Source organism: Dama dama, chromosome X (genome assembly GCF_033118175.1).
Source record: "Dama dama isolate Ldn47 chromosome X, ASM3311817v1, whole genome shotgun sequence".
NCBI lineage: Eukaryota > Metazoa > Chordata > Mammalia > Artiodactyla > Cervidae > Dama > Dama dama.
Genome location: NC_083714.1, coordinates 101,769,232 through 101,791,118, shown reverse-complemented (window position 1 = coordinate 101,791,118; position 21,887 = coordinate 101,769,232). Strand labels below are relative to the sequence as shown.

At 38.2% G+C, this 21,887-nt stretch overlaps 1 protein-coding gene across 5 annotated transcripts in view; it reads left to right on the top strand.

Moving 5' to 3' along the window:
* FAM120C (family with sequence similarity 120 member C) overlaps window positions 1-21,887 on the top strand; it is a 143,272-nt gene that overhangs the window by 81,453 nt on the left and 39,932 nt on the right. For all 5 annotated transcript variants that reach the window (XM_061136921.1, XM_061136922.1, XM_061136925.1 and 2 more), the window contains exon 10: window positions 13,156-13,405. In XM_061136921.1, coding sequence (XP_060992904.1) covers window positions 13,156-13,405 — 250 coding nt within the window. The remainder of the gene's footprint in view (window positions 1-13,155; window positions 13,406-21,887) is intronic.

Here is a 21,887-nt window from a genome sequence, read left to right as displayed (position 1 = left end):
TTTGATACATTTCCTTTCTCTATTTAACTGCTTGCTCACAAGTATATAACATACTGCTAAAGGCTAGCAGGGGGGCACTCTTTCTGCCTGCTTCTGATGTCTATGTCAGAAGCTTTCTCTATCTCTTTTATACTTTAGTAAAACTTAGCACACAAAAGCTCTGAGCGATCAAGCCTTGTCACTGGCCCTGGATTGAATTCCTCTCCTCTGGAGGCCAAGAATCCCAGTGTCTTTCATGGCTCAGCAACAACCTTTCATCTGTTGATCCCAAACTCCTAATTTATCTCCCCCTTCCCCCTTTGATAACTGTAAGTTTGTTTTCAAAGCCTGTGTGTATGTTTCTGTTTTGTAAATAAGTTCCTTTATATCATTTTTATATATTCCACATGTAAGTGATATCATATGATATTTGTCTTTCTCTGTCTGACTTATTTCACCGAGCATAATATTCTCTAAGTCCATCCATGTTGCTGCAAATGGTAGATTTTCAATCTTTTTTATGGCTGAGAAATATAACTATGTGTGCTGTTGTTGTTATTGTTGTTTAGTCACCAAGTCGTGTATGACTCTTTGTGAACCTGTGGGCTGCAGCATGCCCAGATTCCCTGTCCCTCACCATCTTCCATAGTTTAGCCAAGTTCATGTTCATTGAATCGGTGATGCCATCTAACCATCTCATCCTCTGTCACCCTCTTCTGTCTTCAATCTTTACCAACATCAGGGTCTTTTCCAGTGAGTTGGCTGTTCGTGTCAAGTGGCCAAACTGTTGGAACTTCAGCTTCAACATCAGTCCTTCCAAAGAGTATTCAAGGTTGATTTTCTTCAAGATTGACTAGTTTGATCTCCTTGCTTTCCAAGGGACTCTCAAGAGTCTTCTCCAGCACCACAGTTCAAAAGCATCAATTCTTCAGTTCTCTGCCTTCTTTATTGTCCAGCTTTCACATCTGTGCCTGACTACTGGAAAGACCTTAGTCTTGACTCTACCGACCTTTGTCAGCAAAGTGATGTCTGATTTTTAACACACTGTCTAGGCTCACCATGGCTTCCCTGCCAAGAAGCAATCATCTTTTAATTTCATGGCTGCAGTCACCATCTGCAGTGATTAGAGAGCCCAAGAAGAGGAAATCTGTCACTGCTCCCACCTTCTCCCCTTCTTACTTGCTATGAATAATGGGACTGGATGCCATTATCTTAGTTTTTTAATACTTTAGCATAGTCAGTGAAACAGAGGTAGATGTTTTTCTGGAATTCCCTTACTTTCTCTTTGATTCAGTGATGTTGGCAATTTGATCTTTTGCTCCTCTGCCTTTTCTAAACCCAGCTTGAACATCTGGAAGTTCTCAGTTCACATAATGCTGAAGCCTAGCTTGGAGTATTTTGAGCATAACCTTACTAGCATTGGAGATGAGTGTAATTGTCCAGTGGTTTGAACATTCTTTAGTACTGCCCTTCTTGGGACTTGGAAAGAGGATTGACCTTTTCCAGTCCTGTGGCCACTGCTTCATTTTCCAAATTTGCTGACATATTGAGTACAGCACTTTAATAGCATCATCATTTAGGATTTTAAATAGCTCTGCTGAAATTCCATCACATCCCCTAACTTTATTGGCAGGAGTGCTTCCTAAGGCCCACTTGACTTCACACTCCAAAATGTCCGGCTCTGAGTGAGAGACTATACCATTGTGGTTATTAAGATCTGGGTCATTAAGATCCTTTTTGTACAGTTCTTCTGTGTACTCTTTCCATCACTTCTTGATCTCTTCAGCTTCTATTAGGTCTTTACCATTCCTGTCCTTTATTGTGCCCATCTTTGGATGAAATGTTCCTTTGATATTTCCAATTTTCTTGAAGAGATCTCCAGTCTTCCCTTTCTGTTGTTTTCCTCTGTCTCTTTGCATTGTTCACTGAAGAAGACCTTCTTATCTCTCCTTGCTATTCTCTGGAACTCTGTGTTTAGTTGGATGTATGTTTCCCTTTCTCCCTAACTTTTTGCTTTTCTTCTTTACTCAGCTATTTGTAAAGCCTCCTCAGACAACCACTGTGCCTTCTTGCCTTTCCTTTTCTTTGGCATGGTTTTGTTCACTGCCTCCTGTATGTTGTTACTTTGTCCATATTCTTCAGGCACTCTGTTTACTAGATCTAATCCTTTGAATGTGTTCGTCACCTTCACTGTATATTCATGGGGATTTAAGTTGTATCTGACTAGCCTCGTGGTTTTCCCCACTTTCTTTAGTGTAAGCCTGAATTTTGCTATGAGAAACTGGTGATGTGAGCCACAGTCAGCTCCAGGTCTTGTTTTTTCCGACTGTATACAGCTTCTCCATCTTCGGCTACAAAGAATGTAATCAGTCTGATTTCAGTATTGAACATTTGGTGATGTCCATGTGTAAAGCTGTCTCTTACGTTGTTGAAAAAGGGTGTTTGCTATGACCAGTGCATTCTCTTGGCAGAATTTTTGTTAGCCTTTGCCCTGCTTCATTTTGTATTTGAAGGCCAAACTTGCCTGTTACTCCAGGTATCTCTTGACTTCCTGCTTTTGCATTCCAATCCCCTATGATGAATGTGCTGTGTGCTATGCATAGTTGCTCAGTCATGTCCAACTCTTTGTGACCTATATAGCCCAGTAGGCTCCTATGTCCATGGGGATTCTCCAGGCAAGAATACTGGAGTGGGTTGCCATACCCTCCTCCAGGGGATCTTCTGAACCCAGAATCAGACTCAGGTCTCCTACATTACAGGTGGATTCTTTACCATCTGAGCCATCAGGAAAGACTATGATGAATCAGTTCAGTTCAGTTGCTCAGCCATGTCTGACTCTTTGTGACCCCATGAACTGCAGCGGGCCAGGCCTCCTTGTCCATCACCAACTCCCAGAGTCCACCCAAACCCATGTCCATTGTGTCGGTGATGCCATCCAACCATCTCATCCTCTGTCATCCCCTTCTCTTCCTGCCCTCAATCTTTCCCAGCATCAGGGGCTTTTCAAATGAGTCTGCTCTCCACATCAGGTGGCCAAAGTATTGGAGTTTTAGCTTCAGCATCAGTTCTTCCAGTGAACACCCAGGACTGATCTCTTTTAGGACAGACTGGTTGGATCTCCTTGCAGTCCAAGGGACTCTCAAGAGTCTTCTCCAACACCACAGTTCAAAAGCATCCATTCTTCAGTGCTCAGCTTTCTTTATAGTCCAACTCTCACATCCATACATGACTATTGGAAAAACCATAGCCTTGATTAGATGGACCTTTGTTGACAATGTCTCTGCTTTTTAATATGCTGTCTAGGTTGGTCATAACTGTCCTTCCAAGGAGCAAGCGTCTTTTAATTTCATGGCTGCAGTCACCATCTGCAGTGATTTTGGAGCCCAAAAAAAAAAATAAAGTCAGCCACTGTTTCCACTCTTTCTCCAACTATTTGCCATGAAGTGATGGGACCGGATGCCATGGTCTTAGTTTTCTGAATGTTGAGCTTCAAGCCAACTTTTTCACTCTCTTCTTTCACTTTCATCAAGAGGCTCTTTAGTGCTTCTTCACTTTCTGCCATAAGGATGGTGTCATCTGCATATCTGAGGTGATTGATATTTCTCCTGGCAATCTTGATTCCAGCTTGTGCTTCCTCCAGCCCAGCGTTTCTCATAATGTACTCCGCATATAAGTTAAATAAGCAGGGTGACAGTATACAGCCTTGACGTACTCCTTTTCCTATTTGGAACCAGTCTGTTTTTCCATGTCCAATTCTAACTGTTGCCTCCTGACCTGCATACAGGTTTCTTAAGAGGCAGGTCAGGTGGTCTGGTATTCCCATCTTTTTCAGAATTTTCCACAGTTTATTGTGATCCACACAATCAAAGGCTTTGGCATAGTAAATAAAGCAGAAATAGATGTTTTTCTGGAACTCTCTTGCTTTTTCAATGATCCAGCAAATGTTGGCAATTTGATCTCTGGTTCCTCTGCCTTTTCTAAAACCAGCTTGAACATCTGGAAGTTTACGGTTCACATATTGCTGGAGCCTGGCTTGGAGAATTTTTGAGCATTACTCTACTAGTGTGTGAGATGAGTGCAATTGTGCAGTAGTTTGAGCATTCTTTGGCATTACCTTTCTTTGGGATTGGAATGAAAACTGACCTTTTCCAGTTCTGTGGCCACTGCTGAGTTTTCCAAATTTGCTGACATATTGAGTGTAGCACTTTCACAGCATCATCTTTTAGAATTTTAAATAGCTCAACTGGAATTCCATTGCTTCCACTAGCTTTTGTTCATAGTGATGCTTCCTAAGGCCCACCTGACTTCACATTCCAGTATGTCCAGCTCTAGATGAGTGGGAGTGATCACACCTTCATGATTATCTGGGTTGTGAACATCTTTTTTGTACAGTTCTTCTAGGACATCTTTTTTTGGTTGCTTCTGTGTCTTGGCTATTGAAAATAGTGCTCCTATGAACATTGGGATGCATGTCTCTTTTCAAATTTGAGTTTTCATCTTTTCTGGATATATGCCCAGGAGTGGAGTAGCTGGATCATATGTATGGTAACTCTATTTTGAGTTTTTTAAGGAACCCCAGTATGGTTCTTCATGGTGGTTGCAACAATTTACATTCCAACGAACAGTGTAACACGATTCTCTTTTCTCCACACCCACTCCAGCATCTATTATGTATACACTTAAAAGCTTTTTCTTTGGAGTATAAGTGCTTTAGAATGTTGTGTTAATTTCTGCTGTACAACGAAGTGAATCAACTATATGTATGCATATATACCCTCCCTCTTAGGACTTCCTCCCACCCCATGCCCATCCCACTCATCTAGGTCATCACAGAGCACTGAGCTGAGCTCCCTGTGCTATATAGCAGGTTCCCGCTAGCTATCTGTTTTATACATGGTAGTGTATATATGTCAATCCTAATCTCCCAATTCATCCCACCCTCCCCTTCTCCGCCCCCCTCACTGAGTCTGCAGATCCATTCTCTATGTCTCTGTCTCTATTCCTGCCTTGGAAATAGGTTCATCTGTATCATTTTTCTAGATTCTACATATGTGTGTTAGAGTTTTTAATGATGGCTATTCTGACTGGTATGAGGTGATACATCATTGTAGTTTTGATTTGCATTTCTCTAATAATTAGCAATGCTGAGAACTTTTTTTCATGTGCCTTTTGGCCATCTTTATGCCTTCTTTGGAGAAATGTCTATTTAGATCTTCTGCCCACTTTTTGATTGGGTTGTTTGGTTTTTCAGTATTGAATATATGATCTGTTTGTGTAGTTTGGAAATTAAACCCTTGTCCATCCTAAGACAGAAAAAATTGTTGAAAGCAGCCAGAGAGAAATGATGCTTTACATATAGAGGGAAATAATACAAATAAAGGCTGATCTTTCATCAGAAGTCATGGAGTCCCTTCTGTCTTTATAAAAATAAAGGCTCCACTGTTAAAGGATATACACAAAAAACTCACACAGTCCAAGACTCAGGACAGAAACAATAATTTGTAAGGAGGCTGGATCAGACCAAGTGCTGATTTAGAGAGCCTCCCATAGAGACAAGAGGCAATTGAAACATCATCGTGCGGACATCAAGCCAGTCATAGCCATTTTGGGGAGTTCATCCTATCATGGGTATATTGGTGCTGTAAGTGCCATCTTGGGACCTTCCCTTTAGTTTATTAGTGCCTGGACCCAGCCCCACCCACCAGCCAATTAGCACCAGTCCTAGGATATTTCAGGTCAGACAGATAGCTGGGCAGATACACAGACCTACCCACCAGTACACTGGCTGCTATACTGAGCTGCCAGCCACACCAGGACCCAGGTGTGGGTCCTGGTGGACAGGTCCAGCTGCAGGCCAACATCAACTCCAACACACTGGGACCTATCTCCACCCACAAATGGGCCAGCACTGGCCTCAGGACCTGGCTTCACCTACTAGTGGATAGACAGCAGGCCTTGGACCCTCTGGCCTCCAGCCCCACCCATTAGCCTTTCAAGACCAGCTCCAGGCCTAGAGACAAAGAAGGACATTACATAATGATCAAAGGATCCATCCAAGAATATACAAAAATTATAAACATATATACAGCCAACATAGCAGCAACTAAATACATAAAGCAAATATTAAGAGACCTAAAGGGAGAAGTTGACTGTAGCATATTAATGTTAGGGAACTTGAACACCCTACTTACATCAGTTGGCAGATCTTCCAGACAGAATATAAATGATACACTGGCCTTAAATGACACATTAGTCCAATGGACTTAGTAGATATATAGAAGTTACATCCAAAAGTAGCAGAATACACATTCTTTTCAAGTGTGCATGGAGCATTCTCCAGGATAGATCACATGCTGGGCCACAAGATAAGTCACAGTAATTTTAAGAAGACTGAAATCATATCAAGCATCTTTTCCAACCACAACAATATGAAGCTAGTTATTAACTACAAGGGGGAAAAAAAGCCTGCAAAAAAAGTCTCAAACATGGAGGCCAAGCATTATGCTACAATAATAAATTGTAACATAATAAATAATAATAATAATAATAGCATATATAAATGATCAATGGATCACTAAAGAATTCAAGAAGAAATCAAATAATACCTAGAGACAAATGCAAATAGAAACATGGTGATTGAGTATATACGGTGGAATGTAGCAAAAGCAGTTCTAAGAGGCATAGTGATGCAAGCCAGCCTCAGGAAAAAGAAAAATCTGAAACAACCTAACCTTACACCTAAAGAAAGTAGGAAATAGGAGCAAAAACCCCAAAGGTAGTAGAAGAAATGATAAAAATCAGAACAGAAATAAATGCCATGGAGACTAAAAATAAGAAAGATCAATGAACTTAAGACCTTGTTCTTTGAAGTGATAAAATTGGTAAATTTTTGGCTAGATTAATCAAGAAAAATAGAGGGCCCAAATCAATAAAATCAGAAAAGAAAAAGGAGCAGCTATAACCAACACCACAGAAATGCAAAAGATCATAAGAGATTACTATGGACAATTATGCACCAATAAAATGGACAACCTATACCAGGGGGAAGGTGGGAGGAGAGATTGGGAGTTTGGGATTAATATGTACATACCGCTATATTTAAAATAGATAACAAGAATCAGGGAACTCTGGTCAGTACTCTGTAAAATAACCTAAATGGGAAAAGAATTTGAAAAAGAATAGGTACATATATATGTATAGCTGAATCACTGCAGTATGCCTGAAACTAACACAACATTGTTAACCAACTATATTCCAATATACAACAAAAATTTTAAAAATTAAAAAATAAATAAAATGGACAACTTAGAAGATAAGTATAAGTTCCTAGAGATGTACAATCTCCCAAGACTAAATCTGGAAGAAATAGAAAATATGAACAGGCCAATTTAATGAAATTGAATCAGTAATCAAAAACTCCCAACAATCACATAAAGATTAAAATAAACCAGTACAACACTGTAAAGCTATTATCCTCCAATTAAAAAAATTAAAATACCTGGGAATAAATCTAAGCAAGGTGTTAAGGGACCTATATTCAGGAAATTATGACTTTGATGAAAGAGATTGAAGATGGCACAAACAGAAAGATATAAGTGCTTGTGAAATGGAAGAGTTAATAGAGTTAATATTGTCAAAAACCATACTATCTGAGGTAATCTACAGTTTCAACACAATCCCTATCAAAATACCAACAGTGTTTTCCACAGAACTAAAACAACTCTAAAATTTATATGGAAATACAAAAGACCCAAATAGCCATAAAGTCTTAAAAACAAAAAAAACATGGAGAACAGTATGGTGTTTTTCCTTAAAAAACTAAAACTAGAACTACCATATGATCCAGTAATCCCACTCCTGTGCATATATCTGGAAAAAGTGAAAACTAATTTGAAAAGATAGATGCAACCCAGTGGTTATAGCAACACTATTTATAGTATCCAAGACATGAAAGCAGCCTAAATTTCCATCAATAGAGTAATGTATGAAGAAGATAATGGAATACACTCACACTCTCTCTCACACACACACACACATATTAGGATATTACTCAAGCCATTAAAAAAGAATGAAATAATGCCATTTGCAGCAATACAGATGGAACTAGAGATTATCATACTAAGTGAAGTAAGTCAGACAGAGAAAGACAAATATCGTATGATACTGCTTATATGTGGAAAATCTGAAAAGTTGTTCAAAAGAACTTACTTACAAAACAGAAACAGACTTACAGACTTCAAAAACAAACTTATGGTTACCAAAGCGGAAAGGTTGGGGAGAAGGGATAAATTAGGAGGTTGGATTAACATAAATAGCGCTTGTGGTAAAGAACCTGCCTGCCAATGCAGGAAATAGAAGAGACATGGGTTCGATCCCTGGGTCAAGAAGATCCCCTGGAGGAGGAAATGGCAACCCACTCTGTATTCTTGCTTGGAAAATTCCATGGACAGAGGAGCCTGGTGGGTTACAGTCCTTGGGATCACAAAGAGTTGGACACAACTGAAGCAACTTAGCATGCACAGCTTGCATGCATAAAGCAGATAATCAATAAGGATCTACCGTGTAGCCCAGGGAACTCAACTTAATACTCTGTAATAACCTATATGAGAAAACAATCTGAAAAAGAACATATATATGTTATACATATTATATAGTTATAATTATATATCTTGTATTATGTATTCAAGTTCAGATTCTGTACCGCCTGGCTACCAGGGAAGCCTGTATATAATGTGTATATATATGTATAAAATGGAATCACTTTGCTGTACACCTGACACTAACACAATGTTGTAAATTTTAAAGAAAAGAACAAAACAGGAGGTATCACAGTCCCTAATTTCAAACTGTATTACACACAAAGCTTCAATAATCAAAACAGAATGATACTGGCACATAATCAGATATATGGATCAGTGGAACTGAATGGAGAGCCCATAAATGAGCCCAAAATTATATCAGCAATTTATCTATGAGAAATGAGGCAAGAATATGCAATGGGGAAAAAGACAGCCTCTTCAATAAATGGTGTTGGGAAAACTGGATAGCTACATGCAATGGATTAAACAGTTAAACATAACACCTGAAACCATTAAAATTTCTAAAAGAAACCTAAGCCCTATTCTCTTTGACGTCAGTCTTAAGGTTTGTTTGGTTTTTTTTTTTTTTTTTTTTTTTTGGATATATCTCCTCATGTTAGGTAAACAAAAACAAAAATAAACAATGGGACTTCATCAAACTGAAAACTCTGTGCATAGCATATGAAACTATCAACAAAACAGGAAGGTTATTCACTGAATTGGGAAAGATTTGCGAATGATCTATCCAACAATGGGTTAATATCCAAAATATACAAAGAATTCTTAAACTCCACATCAAAAAACCAACCCAATTAAATAATTGGCATAGGATCTGAATAGATATTTTTCTAAAGAAGACATACTGATGGCCAACAGACAGGTGAAAAAATGCTCAACTTCTCCAGTCATCAGGGAAATGCAAATCAAAACCACAGTTTTCACACCTTTCAGAATGGTTATTATCAAAAAGACAACAAATATTGGCAAAGGATGTGGAGGAAAAGGAACTCTTTTTTAAACTTTTATTTTATATTCGGGTATAGTTGATTTACAGTGTTGTGTTAGTTTCAGGATTACAGCAAAGTGAATCAGTTATACATATATATATATATCTCCACTCTTTTTCAGATTCTTTTCCTATAGAGATTATTACAGAATACTGAATAGAGTTCCCTGTGCTTTTCAGTAGGTCCTTGTTGCTTTATATCTTTATAGTAGTGTGTATGTTTTAATCCCAGTCTCCTAGTTTATCCCTTCCTCCCAGCCCTTTCCTTTTCACTTTGGTAACCATAAGTTTGTTTTTGAAGTCTGTGAGTCTGTTTCTGTTTTGCAAATAAGTTCATTTGTGTCTTTTTTTTTTTTTTGGCCTCACTGCTCTGCTTGCAGGATCTTAGTTTTTCTGACCAAGGATTGGACCTGGGCCCTGGCAGTGAAAGTGCCCAGTCCTAACCACTGCACCATCAGGGAATCCCTTGTGTCACCTTTTTAGAGTCCACAGTGTGTTTAATTGGTGTCATTAGACCAATTTACTTTACTTTACTTTACCAAGTTATGTACATTTAATGTAATTATTGGCATGTTAGAGCTTAAGTCTGTCATTTTATTTTTACTTGTTTGTTCCGTTTTTTATATCTCTGTTTTCCTATCCTTCCCATCCTATAGATATGTGAACTTACTTTAGAATTCCATTTTTATTTTTCTATATGTTTTTGAATGTATCTCTTTATATAACTACTTTAGTGTATTTACTGGGTATTACATTATATATACATAACTTACCACAGTCTATACTGGTGTTGACGTTTTACTAGTTCGAGTGAAGTGAACCTGACCTCTATTGCATCTCTTTACCTTTCTCCATTTATAATCGTCTTAATTATTTTCTCTACAGACATTGTTACAGTTTTTGCTTACTGTGAGATATAATTTAGAAAACTCAGAAGAAAGAAAATATATTGTATTTATCCATATATTTGTTCTTTTCATTGTTTTTTCTTCCTTCCTGATAATTCCAAAATTCCTTCTTTTATCATTTCCTTTTTGTGTAGAGAAATACCTGTAGTCATTCTTTTAGGATTGAAGGATATTTTTGTTTTATATAGAATGAGTTTAGAGGCATTCCTTCCTCTTCAATTTTTTTGGAATCATTTGAGAAGGATAGGTGGTAGCTCGCCTTTAAATTTTTGGTGAATTCACTATCAAATTGCCTGGTGCTGGACTTTGTTGGGAATTTTTTTTGATACTGATTCAACAGAAATTAATTGTATATAGATTTAACAGAGTTTATATCTAATTCTATCAGGATTCTGTATATATGAAGATAAGATTATTCTAATATTTATATGGGAAAAGAAAGGACCTAGCATAGCTAAAACATTTTTGAGAAGGAATAATAATTTGGGAGCAATCACTCTATCTGATTATAAGACTTAAGATGTCGCTACAGTGATTAAGACTGTGATTAGCAGTGGTATAGACCAATGGAACAGAATAGAGAACCCAAAAATTGCCTCACACAAGTACAGCCAACTGATTTTTGACAGAGCTGCAGAAGCACTTCGTTGGAGGAAGGATTGTCTTTTTAACAAATAGTACTGGATCAATTGGAAATCCACAGGTGAACAAGTGCCACATATCTAGACTAGTATCTGAAATACTCTGAAAGAAAGTATCTGCTAGAACTCTCGAAACTGAACAATATAAAAATAATCCAATTAGAAAATCAGCAAAAGACATTCACAGACATTTCACTAAACAAGATATATGTATGGGATATAAAGACATGAAAATATGCTCACCGTCATTAGCCATTAGAGAAATGCAAATCAAAACCACAGTGAAGTATTACTACATAGCTATCTATCAGAATGGCTAAAATGAATAATGGTGTTAATAGAGCACGCTAGACTGAGTGTGGGGAAACTGGATCACTCATGATTTGCTGATAGGAATGTAACATGATACCACCACTCTGGAATACAATTTGGCAGTTCCTTAAAACTAAAAGTAGACTAAAAATAAGTGTGTAGCACTACATTTTTGAAGCATTTATGCTAGAGAATGAAGACTTATTTTCATGCAGGAACTTATACACAAATATTCATAACACCTTTATTCATAATAGCTCCAAACTGGACGTAATCTAGATGTCCTTCAAAAGGTAAACCATGTACATCTATACCATGGCATATTACTCATCAAAATAGGAATGAGCTATTGATATATGCATCAACATGGATAGATCTCAAGAGCATTATGCTGAGTGAAAATGCCAGTCTCAAAAGGTTGCATACTGATTCAATTTATATAACATTCTCAAACTGACAAAATTATAGAGATAGAGAGCAGATTTGTGGTTGGCAGAGATCACGGATGGTGCCAGAGAGCATTGCATATGACCATAAAAGGGGTAGTACAAGAGAGATCTTTGTGGTGATAGAATATTTTTATATCTTGATTGCGGTGATAATTGCATGGATCTACACGTGACATAGAACTATACACACAATTGGACCAATGTCTATTTCCTATCTTTGCTATTGTATTAAAATCTTTTTATTTTATTTATTTATTTTTTTGGCCACACAGTGAGGCATGCAGGATCTTAGTTCCCCAACCAGGGATTGAACCTGTGTCTGCTATAGTGGAAGTATGGAATATTAACCGCTGGACAGCCAGGGATGTCCCTATAATCAGTTGAAGTGTTTGTGTTCAAGTAATCATTAGTTTATTTAATAATGGCTCCAAAGTGCAAGAGTAGTGATACTAGCAGTTCAAATATGACAAAGAGAAACAAGAAAGTGCTTTCTTTAAGTGAAAAGGTAAAAGTTCTCAATAATTAATAAGGGAAGGAAAAAATGATATGCTGACGTTGCTAGCATCTGTACTAAGAACAAAAAGATGTATGGTAAGAACAAGTCTTCTACCTGTGAAATTGTGAAGAAGGAAAAAGAAATTTATGCTAGTTTTGCTGTCACATCTTGAACTGCAAAAATTATGGACACAGTACATGATAAGGGCTTAGTTACGATGGAAAAGGCATTAAATTTGTACAATAAGATATTTTGAGAGAGACCACTTTCAGATAACTTTTATTACAGTATATTATAATTGTTCTATTTCATTATTGTTGTTAATCTCTTGCATACCTTTATCATAGGTTTATAGGTATAGGAAAAACCATAGTACATACAGGATTCAGTACTATGCATGGTTTTGGGTGTCCGTTGGGGGTCTTGGAATGTATTGCCTATGAATAATGGATGGACTACTATATGACTATAGAACTATGTAACAGTTAAGCTTTGATTGTTTTTCATTTATAAAATGGGTACTATATTTTGTGATAATATAATCATAATGCTTCTCTCTCAGGTTTGTCTAGAGGAGTAAGATTTACATTTATATATAAAATACTTAATACATACCAAGCATCTGATAAATGCTTACTACTCTCACCATTTCTGCTGCTAACAATAAAAATTATAGTGACAGAAAATACAAAGATGTTGAAGTGTGATGGATTCTGTCAGTTGTGACCAGCAGCAAAATGCTCAGAGTCTCTATAACCTGTTTTTCCTCAATTTCTGTCTTTTAGTTCCTTCAGTGATTCTTAAAGAGTGGTCTGCCTATAAAGGGAAGTCACCTCAAACCCCAGAGCTGGTGTCTGCACTGACATTTCGGGAATGGACTTGCCCCAACCTCAAGAAGCTCTGGCTAGGCAAAGCAGTTGAGGACAAAAACAGAAGGATGCGTGCCTTCCTGGCCTGTATGAAGTCAGACACACCCAGTATGCTCAATCCAGCTAACGTCCCCACCCATCTGCTGCTCATGTGCTGTGTACTCCGGTAAGCCATGTGACCTGGAAGTGGTCAGTTCATTTCTCTTTTACTTTTTTGACATTTCCCTTAAGCAAGTGGTTTTTATGGTATTTTGAAGTGGGAAGGTTTTATGTTGACTTTAGACTTATATTGCCATGACACATATGTGGGCTTCCCTAGTAGCTCAGACGGTAAAAGAATCTGCCTGCAGTGCAGGAAACCTGGGTTCAATCCCTTGGTTGGCAAGATCCATATCCATGTACAATCTCTAGTGATGTTTATTTGTGTAGATTTTTTTTCTTTTTAAACACAAGAGTTATGTTGTACATCTCATTCTATTTATTACTTTTTTCACTCAGTGTTCTTTTTTAGATCTATCCATATTCATATATGGTTCATTCCTGATGACTGCTGAATTATATTCCAACATGTACCGATATCACAGTACTTTATTTGTTCTTTGATTGATAGTTCCCAGTTCTTAGGTATTCCAAACAGTGCTGCAGGGAATATCTTCACAGATGTCTCTGTCTCTTTGTGTTCCTGTGTCAGTTTATCTGAAGTGTGCATTTTGGAGAAGAAGTCCTGGATCCTATAAAATGTGCATATGAATTTTTCACCAAATATTACCAGATTTCTCTAGAAATTTGTTCTAAATTATGAATGGTGCATAAGAGTTTCTATTTCTTCATATTATTGCCAGTTCTTATATAACTTCTTAATTTTTGCCAATCCATTGGGTTTCAAGTAGTATCTTTTATTTTACTTAGCATTTATTTGATCTTCTATTTTATATATAGGGCTTCTCTGATAGCTCAGTTGGTAAAGAGACTGCCTGCAATACAGGAGACCCTGGTTCAATTCCTGGGTCAGGAAGATCCGCTGAAGAAGGGATAGGCTACCCACTCCAGTATTCTTGGGCTTCCCTTGTGGCTCAGCTGGTAAAGAGTCTGCCTGCAATGGGGTACACCTGGGTTCAGTCCCTGGGTTGGGAAGATCCCCTGGAGAAGGGAAAGGCTTCCCACCCCAGTGTTCTGGCCTGGAGAATTCCATGGACTGCATAGGCAATGGGGTCGCAAAGAGTTGGACACGACTGAGCAACTTTCAATTTCACTTTCCTATTTTATATATAATATATTAGCTATTTGTTTTCTCATTCTCTGAAGTGCCTATTTATCTTGCAAATTTTCTTTTAGTTTATTTTATCTTTTCCTTGCTGATTACATAAGTTTTCTTGTGAGATATATATATGTATAGACATACAAATATAGCAGATACCTTTTCTATATCTGTGTGTTTATGTGTCAAATTTCTTTTCCAGTCAGCCACAGTTTTTTAAAACTTTATGTACAATATCCTTTTTGAACAAAATTATTTCACTTTCACTGGCTTTTCATTGTTATGATTTCATACATACAGAAAATTGGGACTTCCTTGGCCATCCAGTGGTTAAGACTCTGCTTCAACTGCAGGAGCCATGGGTTCCTGGTCAGGGAATTAAGATTTTGCATGCCATACCATATGGCATGGCCTATATATATATATATATATATATTAGGCTCCTGTGTCCATGGAATTCTTCATGCAAGAATACTGGAGTGGGTAGCCATTCCTTTCTCCAGGGGATCTTCCCAACCCAGGGATCAAACCCAGGTCTCCTGCATTACAGACTGACTCTACCATCTGAGCCATCAGGGAAGCCCCCCCCACACACACACACACATACACATACATATATGTGTGCTTTGCTCAGTGACTCAGTCATGTCTGATTCTTTGTGACCCCATGGACTGTAGCCCACTTGGTTCCTCTGTTCATGGGATTTTTCCAGACAAGAATACTGGAGTATGTTGCCATTTCCTACTCCAGGGGATCTTCCCGACCCAGAAATTAAACCCACTTCTCTTGCATTGGCAGGCGGATTCTTTACCACTGCACCACCTGGGAAGCCCATATACATACATACATATAAAGAAAAATTGGAAGAATAGTATGGCAAACACTCATATGACCACCACTTAGATTCTATAATTATTAATAATAACAGCTTTATCCACTATAACTACCCCTCTATCTCTATCCATCCATTTATCTATCCTTTTTGATTCATTTCCAAGTAAATGGCAGATATCAGTACACTTTACCCCTAACCAATGAGTATTTAATTTCATTTTGTCAAACCCATCAATCTATGCATTTATGGTGCGTGCTCTGGGGATCTTATTTAATAAATTCTTCCCTACCCATGGGTCATAGATGTTTCTACTTTTTCTGTAACTATGATGTAACTGTTTACATTATATTTTTATAATATTGCCTTCCATTTCAGGTCTTCAGTGTGTATTTATTCTGTATATGCATTAAGAAAGGGTCTAGTTTTATTTTCTCTACATAATAATCCAATTTTCCCAACTCCATTTATTAAATGATCTCTTCTCTCCCCATTGATTTGTGTTACCACCATTCCTAGGTACCAAGTTCCTATATATACTTGACTTCATCCCTGAATTTTATTTTGTTCCATTGCCTATTTGCTCCCTCACCAATATCACGTTCATTCATTTATGAAGGGTTTGTAATTTGCCTTAATAGCAGGTAAGTTAAATCTCTACTCTTTGCTTTTCTTGTTTCAGACTTGTACTGACTACTCCTGAACCACATGAATCTTTAATCTTCCATATATTATTTAGAATTAGTCCATTTTCCATGAAATCTTGTTGGGTTTTTTGGTCAATGAATTGGATTTATAGATTAATTTAGGGAGAATTGACATCTTTATAATGTTGTCCTTCTACCCTAAGATCATAATTTACCTTTCCCTTTATTCAGATCTTTCTGTCTTTTTTGAAGTATAGTTGATTTGCAATATTATATTAATTTCAGGTGTACCAAACTTTATGTCCTAAGTAGAGTTAATATTCTTTCATAAAGGTCTTCTGCATTTTAAATTAATTCCTAGGCACTTGATATATATCATTGTAATTGTTGATGGTATTCAGGTTTTTTTATTAAATGTTCTCATTGCTGATGTAGAGTAAGTAAATTTTGTACAAAGAGGAAGTCCGTCCTTACAAATCACCAGAGGGTTACAGATTTTTGAGCTTTGAAATTGAACAAACCTTAAATTCTGACTCTGGCACTTTTCAGCTTGAATAAGTCACTTTAACCTTTTAGAGTATCCATTTCCTTACCATAAATGGGTATAATAATTCTTACTTCTCAGAGCTGTTTGAGGATTGAGATAATACATGCAAGGGCCCTATCACATAATCACATAATAGATGCTTAATATATGTTAATATTCTAACTACCTTGATGTTAAGATTGGTGACTTAACAAGTCTTCCCAATAAGAATAATCGATTATATTCATTCCTCCTAGCTCCTAGCACATTCCTGGGTCACAGCCCTACATTATCTCATATTAACTCTAGAATTACATGTTTTGTTTATCTTTTTTTTTTCAAAAGTATAGTAGTAGCTCATTTTCCCATTTATTTGATTCTCTGGGTTTTTGAAACACATCCAAGAACATGAAAATAAGTAAAAACGACTTATTAACAGCTCTGCCCACTATCACAAAGACTATGCTCTAATAGATTCTATATTCTTCTCCTGAAGAGAACCCCTTAGCCTTCTGATCAACCTCTTTATTCTTAATTTAGACACATTTCTGACAGTTTGGTCATCTGATTTCCCAGTGTAGAACAAATTAGAAGCAGAAAATTGTAAGGGAGGTGAGACAGAGAGTGGAATCTATTCTTAGAACCAGCCCCAGGATAGCAATAAGTGATAGGCCACTCCTTAAAAGCAGGGTGAAAGATATAAAGATTACTTTTAAAAAGACCTAAGAACCCCAAAAGAAGAGGCATCATTTGAAGTCTTTTAGTGTTGGGGGAACTGGCCTGTAAAAATCAATAACTCATACAAGATCATTATTAAAGCACAAGGCAATTAGCAATGTTCACAAAATCAAAAAGAACATGTTCTATAATATTACATGTTATATACCTGGCAATGTGCTAAGTCAACCCTTTGTGTTCAATGCTTCTAATCCTCATAAAGATCTGAAAAGTGTTATTTATCTCCATTTATAGAAGAGGAAACAAAGGGTCAAAGAGAAGTAACTTACAAAGTTTAGGTAACTAATAAGAGATTTTATATATAACTAATAAGAGTTTGAACTAAAGTCTGTCCAACTTCAAACTCCTATGATTTTTAAAAGACAAAATGGTAGAAAATACAGTTTTAAAGATTAACAGAAAATCTTAATGGGAATTTAAAATTAAACTTTAAATGAAAATTAACTTATCCTAAATACTGCATTGCCCATCAGTGTAAAGACTTTGTAGGAGTATTGAACTATGGCCTGATTGATTGTCAGGAATCTAAACTCCTCAATTGCTTCTACTAACTGTAGTTAAGAGATACCCTTATGAAAGTAATGCTGGGCAAGTTGTAGCTAAAACTTAAGTTGGTGCAGCTCTTGGACAGTTGGCTTAGAGAAATGAGTATCTACTAGGAAAACTTGATATGTTTGAGGAAGGCATTAACACATATAATATGTATTAATAAGCCCATAAAATGGGCTTCCCTCATAGCTCAGTTGATAAAGAATCTGCCTGCAATGGGGAGACCTGGGTTCAATCCCTGAGTTGGGAAGATTCCCTGGAGAAGGGAAAGGCTATTCACTCCAGTATTCTGGCCTGGAGAATTCCATGGACTGCATAGGCAACAGGGTTGCAGAGTCCGACGTGACTGAGCAACTTTCACCCACTTCACTTAATACATATAATAGTCACTACTGAGAAGGGAAGGATAATGAGGAACTCTGTCAGGCTTCTAGGGGTGGGATGCAGCCCTGTTGAATGAGGCGAAGCATGTGCCAAGGCCCTACCATTTCTAGCATAGGTTCATTCTAAACTCAACAATTTTCCAGAAATGCAACATGAAATTGGACAAAGTTTGTCCTCTAGATTCATGGAGAAAGTTTAGGCATCTCTTCAGAGAAACAGTTCTATTAAGAAGCAGAAGATTCATTCATAGCTATAATAAATCATTTGAATTAATCATGTGCCCTCCTGATATATAAAGATGCCTAAGAAATAGTTTTTGTTCACCTGACAGAATAATTCTAGAGTATGTTGGAAAAGCAAATGAATAAGAATAGATTATTATTTTTTAAAAGAGCAGTAAGAGGAGTCTTGACTCAAACAACACCAACAAAAAAGCCAGGGTGTATTATAAACATATACTAAAATGATGTGATACTGGCACAGAAATTGACAGGTCATTGTTTTAGTGCAGCTAATACTGAGTAAGACTCTAGACACATAATAACTTAAAATATGCTAAAGAAAGCTTCTCAAATCAATGAGGAATAGATGAATTGTTAATAATTGTTGAGAAAATTGGGCTGGTATTTGGGGAAAACACATCATGTTAGAGCCTTACTACACATAAATTCTAGACAAATTTGTTATAGACATAAATGTAAAGGAAAAAATAACAGGTAGAATAAAAGGTGAGCAATGATTCACCTGATCTTGAGACAAGAAACACATTTTTTCAATGAAAATAAAGAAGCCCTCAAGCCCAGAGCATTGTCAAAAATAATAGCAAAATCAATGGCAAACAATCAGGTGGGACATATACCTTAGTTGCCTGTGATTGCAATACACCATACCAAAAATTTAACTGGGAGATCTGAGCAATAAAACAACCATAAAGGGCTTGGATAAGCTCCCATATAGTCTTGGGAATCTGGAAGATTGTGTAGATAGACATGGCTACATACAGACTCAGGAGGGGCCAAGAAGAGCCCCAATTACATATTCATACCTGGTTGAACATGAGACCTGCACAAGGAAAACAATAAAAGCCAGACATAAATTGCTTGAATTTTTAATGTATTTTTAATGTAGGTTATACACATTGATCCCTTTTGTAAAAATGAAAGCTTTATTGGCCCAAGATGTTTCTGCACAACCTTTGACTAATCATTGGCTGATTAATAAGCTATGATGATCCTACGGAGACTCCTAGGAAGCTGGACTTAAAAATGACATGAATTAAAAGTAAAAATCTGAGCAAGGACATCAGGCTACACATTGCAGGAGAGACAGACTGTCCAGAATTAGTTTAGACATATCACTAAACAAATAAACTAAAAAAGCAGCAACTACAGTGCTTTGAGAAGGAGGAGTCATAAGTCCAGAGTTGCTATATTATCAAAACTGTCCAATGTCAAATAAAAAATTACAAAACTTGCAAAGAAATAATAATATGTGGCTTATACTCAGGACAAAAACCAGTCAATAGAAACTGTCTCTGAGGGCATATGTATATAGGACATAGTAAATAAACACTTTCAATCAGCTCCTATAAATACATTCAAAGACCTAAAGGAAACCATATCTAAAGAATTAAAGTATGCTGACAATGACCCGTCAAATAGAGAATAGCAATAAGAAAATAGATCTATCAAGATGGTCGAATAGAAGGAGACGTGCAACTCACCTTGCCCCATGAACACATAAAAAACACATCTACATATGAAACAATTCTCACTGAAAACTAACTGGAAACTGGCAGAAGGACTCCTGTACAACCAAGAGAACAAGAAAAATTAATCCGTAATTAGGCAGGGAGGGAAGAAAAGCAATCAGGTCAGGCCCTGTACCCCTGGGAGGGAACTCAGAGGAACAGGGAGATTACGTGGGTGGAGATTCACCCTGGGGAGTAAGCTGTTTGAGGATTGGGACGGCCCAGGATCTGATACAGGGAAGACAAGCCCTCTTGACTGATTGGAGGACTACAGGGACTAACAACAGTGCTGTGAGAAGCTTGGATTGAGCATGAGAAGCATGTGTGTACTAGCTTACCAACAAGGCAGGGCAGAGTAAGGACTGCCTCAGTGACTGCCAGGTTTCCCACAACTGCCCCAGTGCCAACCCCAATCGAGTGACTGCTCCAGACCCACTTATCCACAGTGCAGCACAGCACTGGATCTAGGGCTACCACAACCAGGTGGAAAGCTCAGATGTGGGACACAGAGGCTACAGAGTTCCAAGAGGGTGGGGGGCGGTCTGGGTGGGGCTGTGATGTCCATTGTTGGTGCTTACTCAAGATCAAAGTGAAAGAGGAAAATGAAAAAGTTGGCTTAAAGCTCAACATTCAGAAAACTAAGATCATGGCATCTGGTCCCATCACTTCATGGCAAATAGATGGGAAAACAGGGGAAACAGTGACTGACTTTATTTTGGGGGGCTCCAAAACCACTGCAGATGGTGATTGCAGCCATGAAATTAAAAGACGCTTACTCCTTGGAAGGAAAGTTACGACCAACCTAGACAGCATATTAAAAAGCAGAGACATTACTTTGTCCACAAAGGTCCATCTAGTCAAGGCTGTGGTTTTTCCAGTAGTCATGTATGGATGTGAGAGTTGGACTATAAAGAAAGCTGAGTGCCGAAGAATTGATGCTTTTGAACTGTGGTGTTGGAGAAGACTCTTGAGAGTCCCTTGGACTGCGAGGAGATCCAACCAGTCCATCCTAAAGCAGATCAGTCCTGGGTTTCATTGGTAGGACTGATGCTGAAGCTGAAACTCCAATACTTTGGCCACCTGATGCGAAGAGGTGACTCATTTGAAAAGACCCTGATGCTGGGAAAGATTAAAGGCAGGAAGAGAAGGGAATGACAGAGGATGAGATGGTTGGATGGCATCACCGACTCAGTGGACATGGGTTTGGGTAGACTCCGGGAGTTGGTGATGGACAGGGAGGTCTGGCATGCTGCAGTTCATGGGGCCGCAAAGCGTCGGACATGACTAAGTGACTGAACTGAACTGAACTCAAGCAGTACATTAGAAGTAGCCTAACACTCTTGACGGTGGCCACTCTAGCACAGCTCGCCTCCCCGTAAGCACCAAGAATCAGTGCAGGCCCCACCTGCCCTGAGTGTGACTCCACAGCAGGGCTGGGGCAGTGGAGGCTGAGGGCAGTAATTGGATGTGAGAGACAATGGGGAGTTGAACCAAGGCTGCATCTGAGCAGAGCAAGGGAAACAGTTGCTGGCGCCTGCACAAGCAGTGCCTTGGAGACAGCTTGTACCTCTTTCTACAGCAGACATGAGCTCTGAGCTTGCATGGGCCCCCCTTGCTTCAGCATGATCTCCGTCTGGGGCAAAAGTCCTAGTGCAGGAAGGGGGGAAACACATACTTAGAGGGAACAGAGCCAACTCAGCTAGATCCTAAGGGCTTCCATTTCAGGATCTTTGGACCTGACCCAAATCCCTGACAGGATGATGATAGCCACTGAGCAGAGAGGAAGCCCCGTCTCACACCAGACTCCACCCATAGCACCTCCATCTCCAGCCCCACCTCCTACCACGGTGATAGCTGCCTGCACACCCTGAGGAAAGACAGTGACTTGCATCCAGATCAAATCCAGCCCTCCCACCAAAGGCATTAGGCACACACAGTCTACATGGGACACTCCCATATAAAGA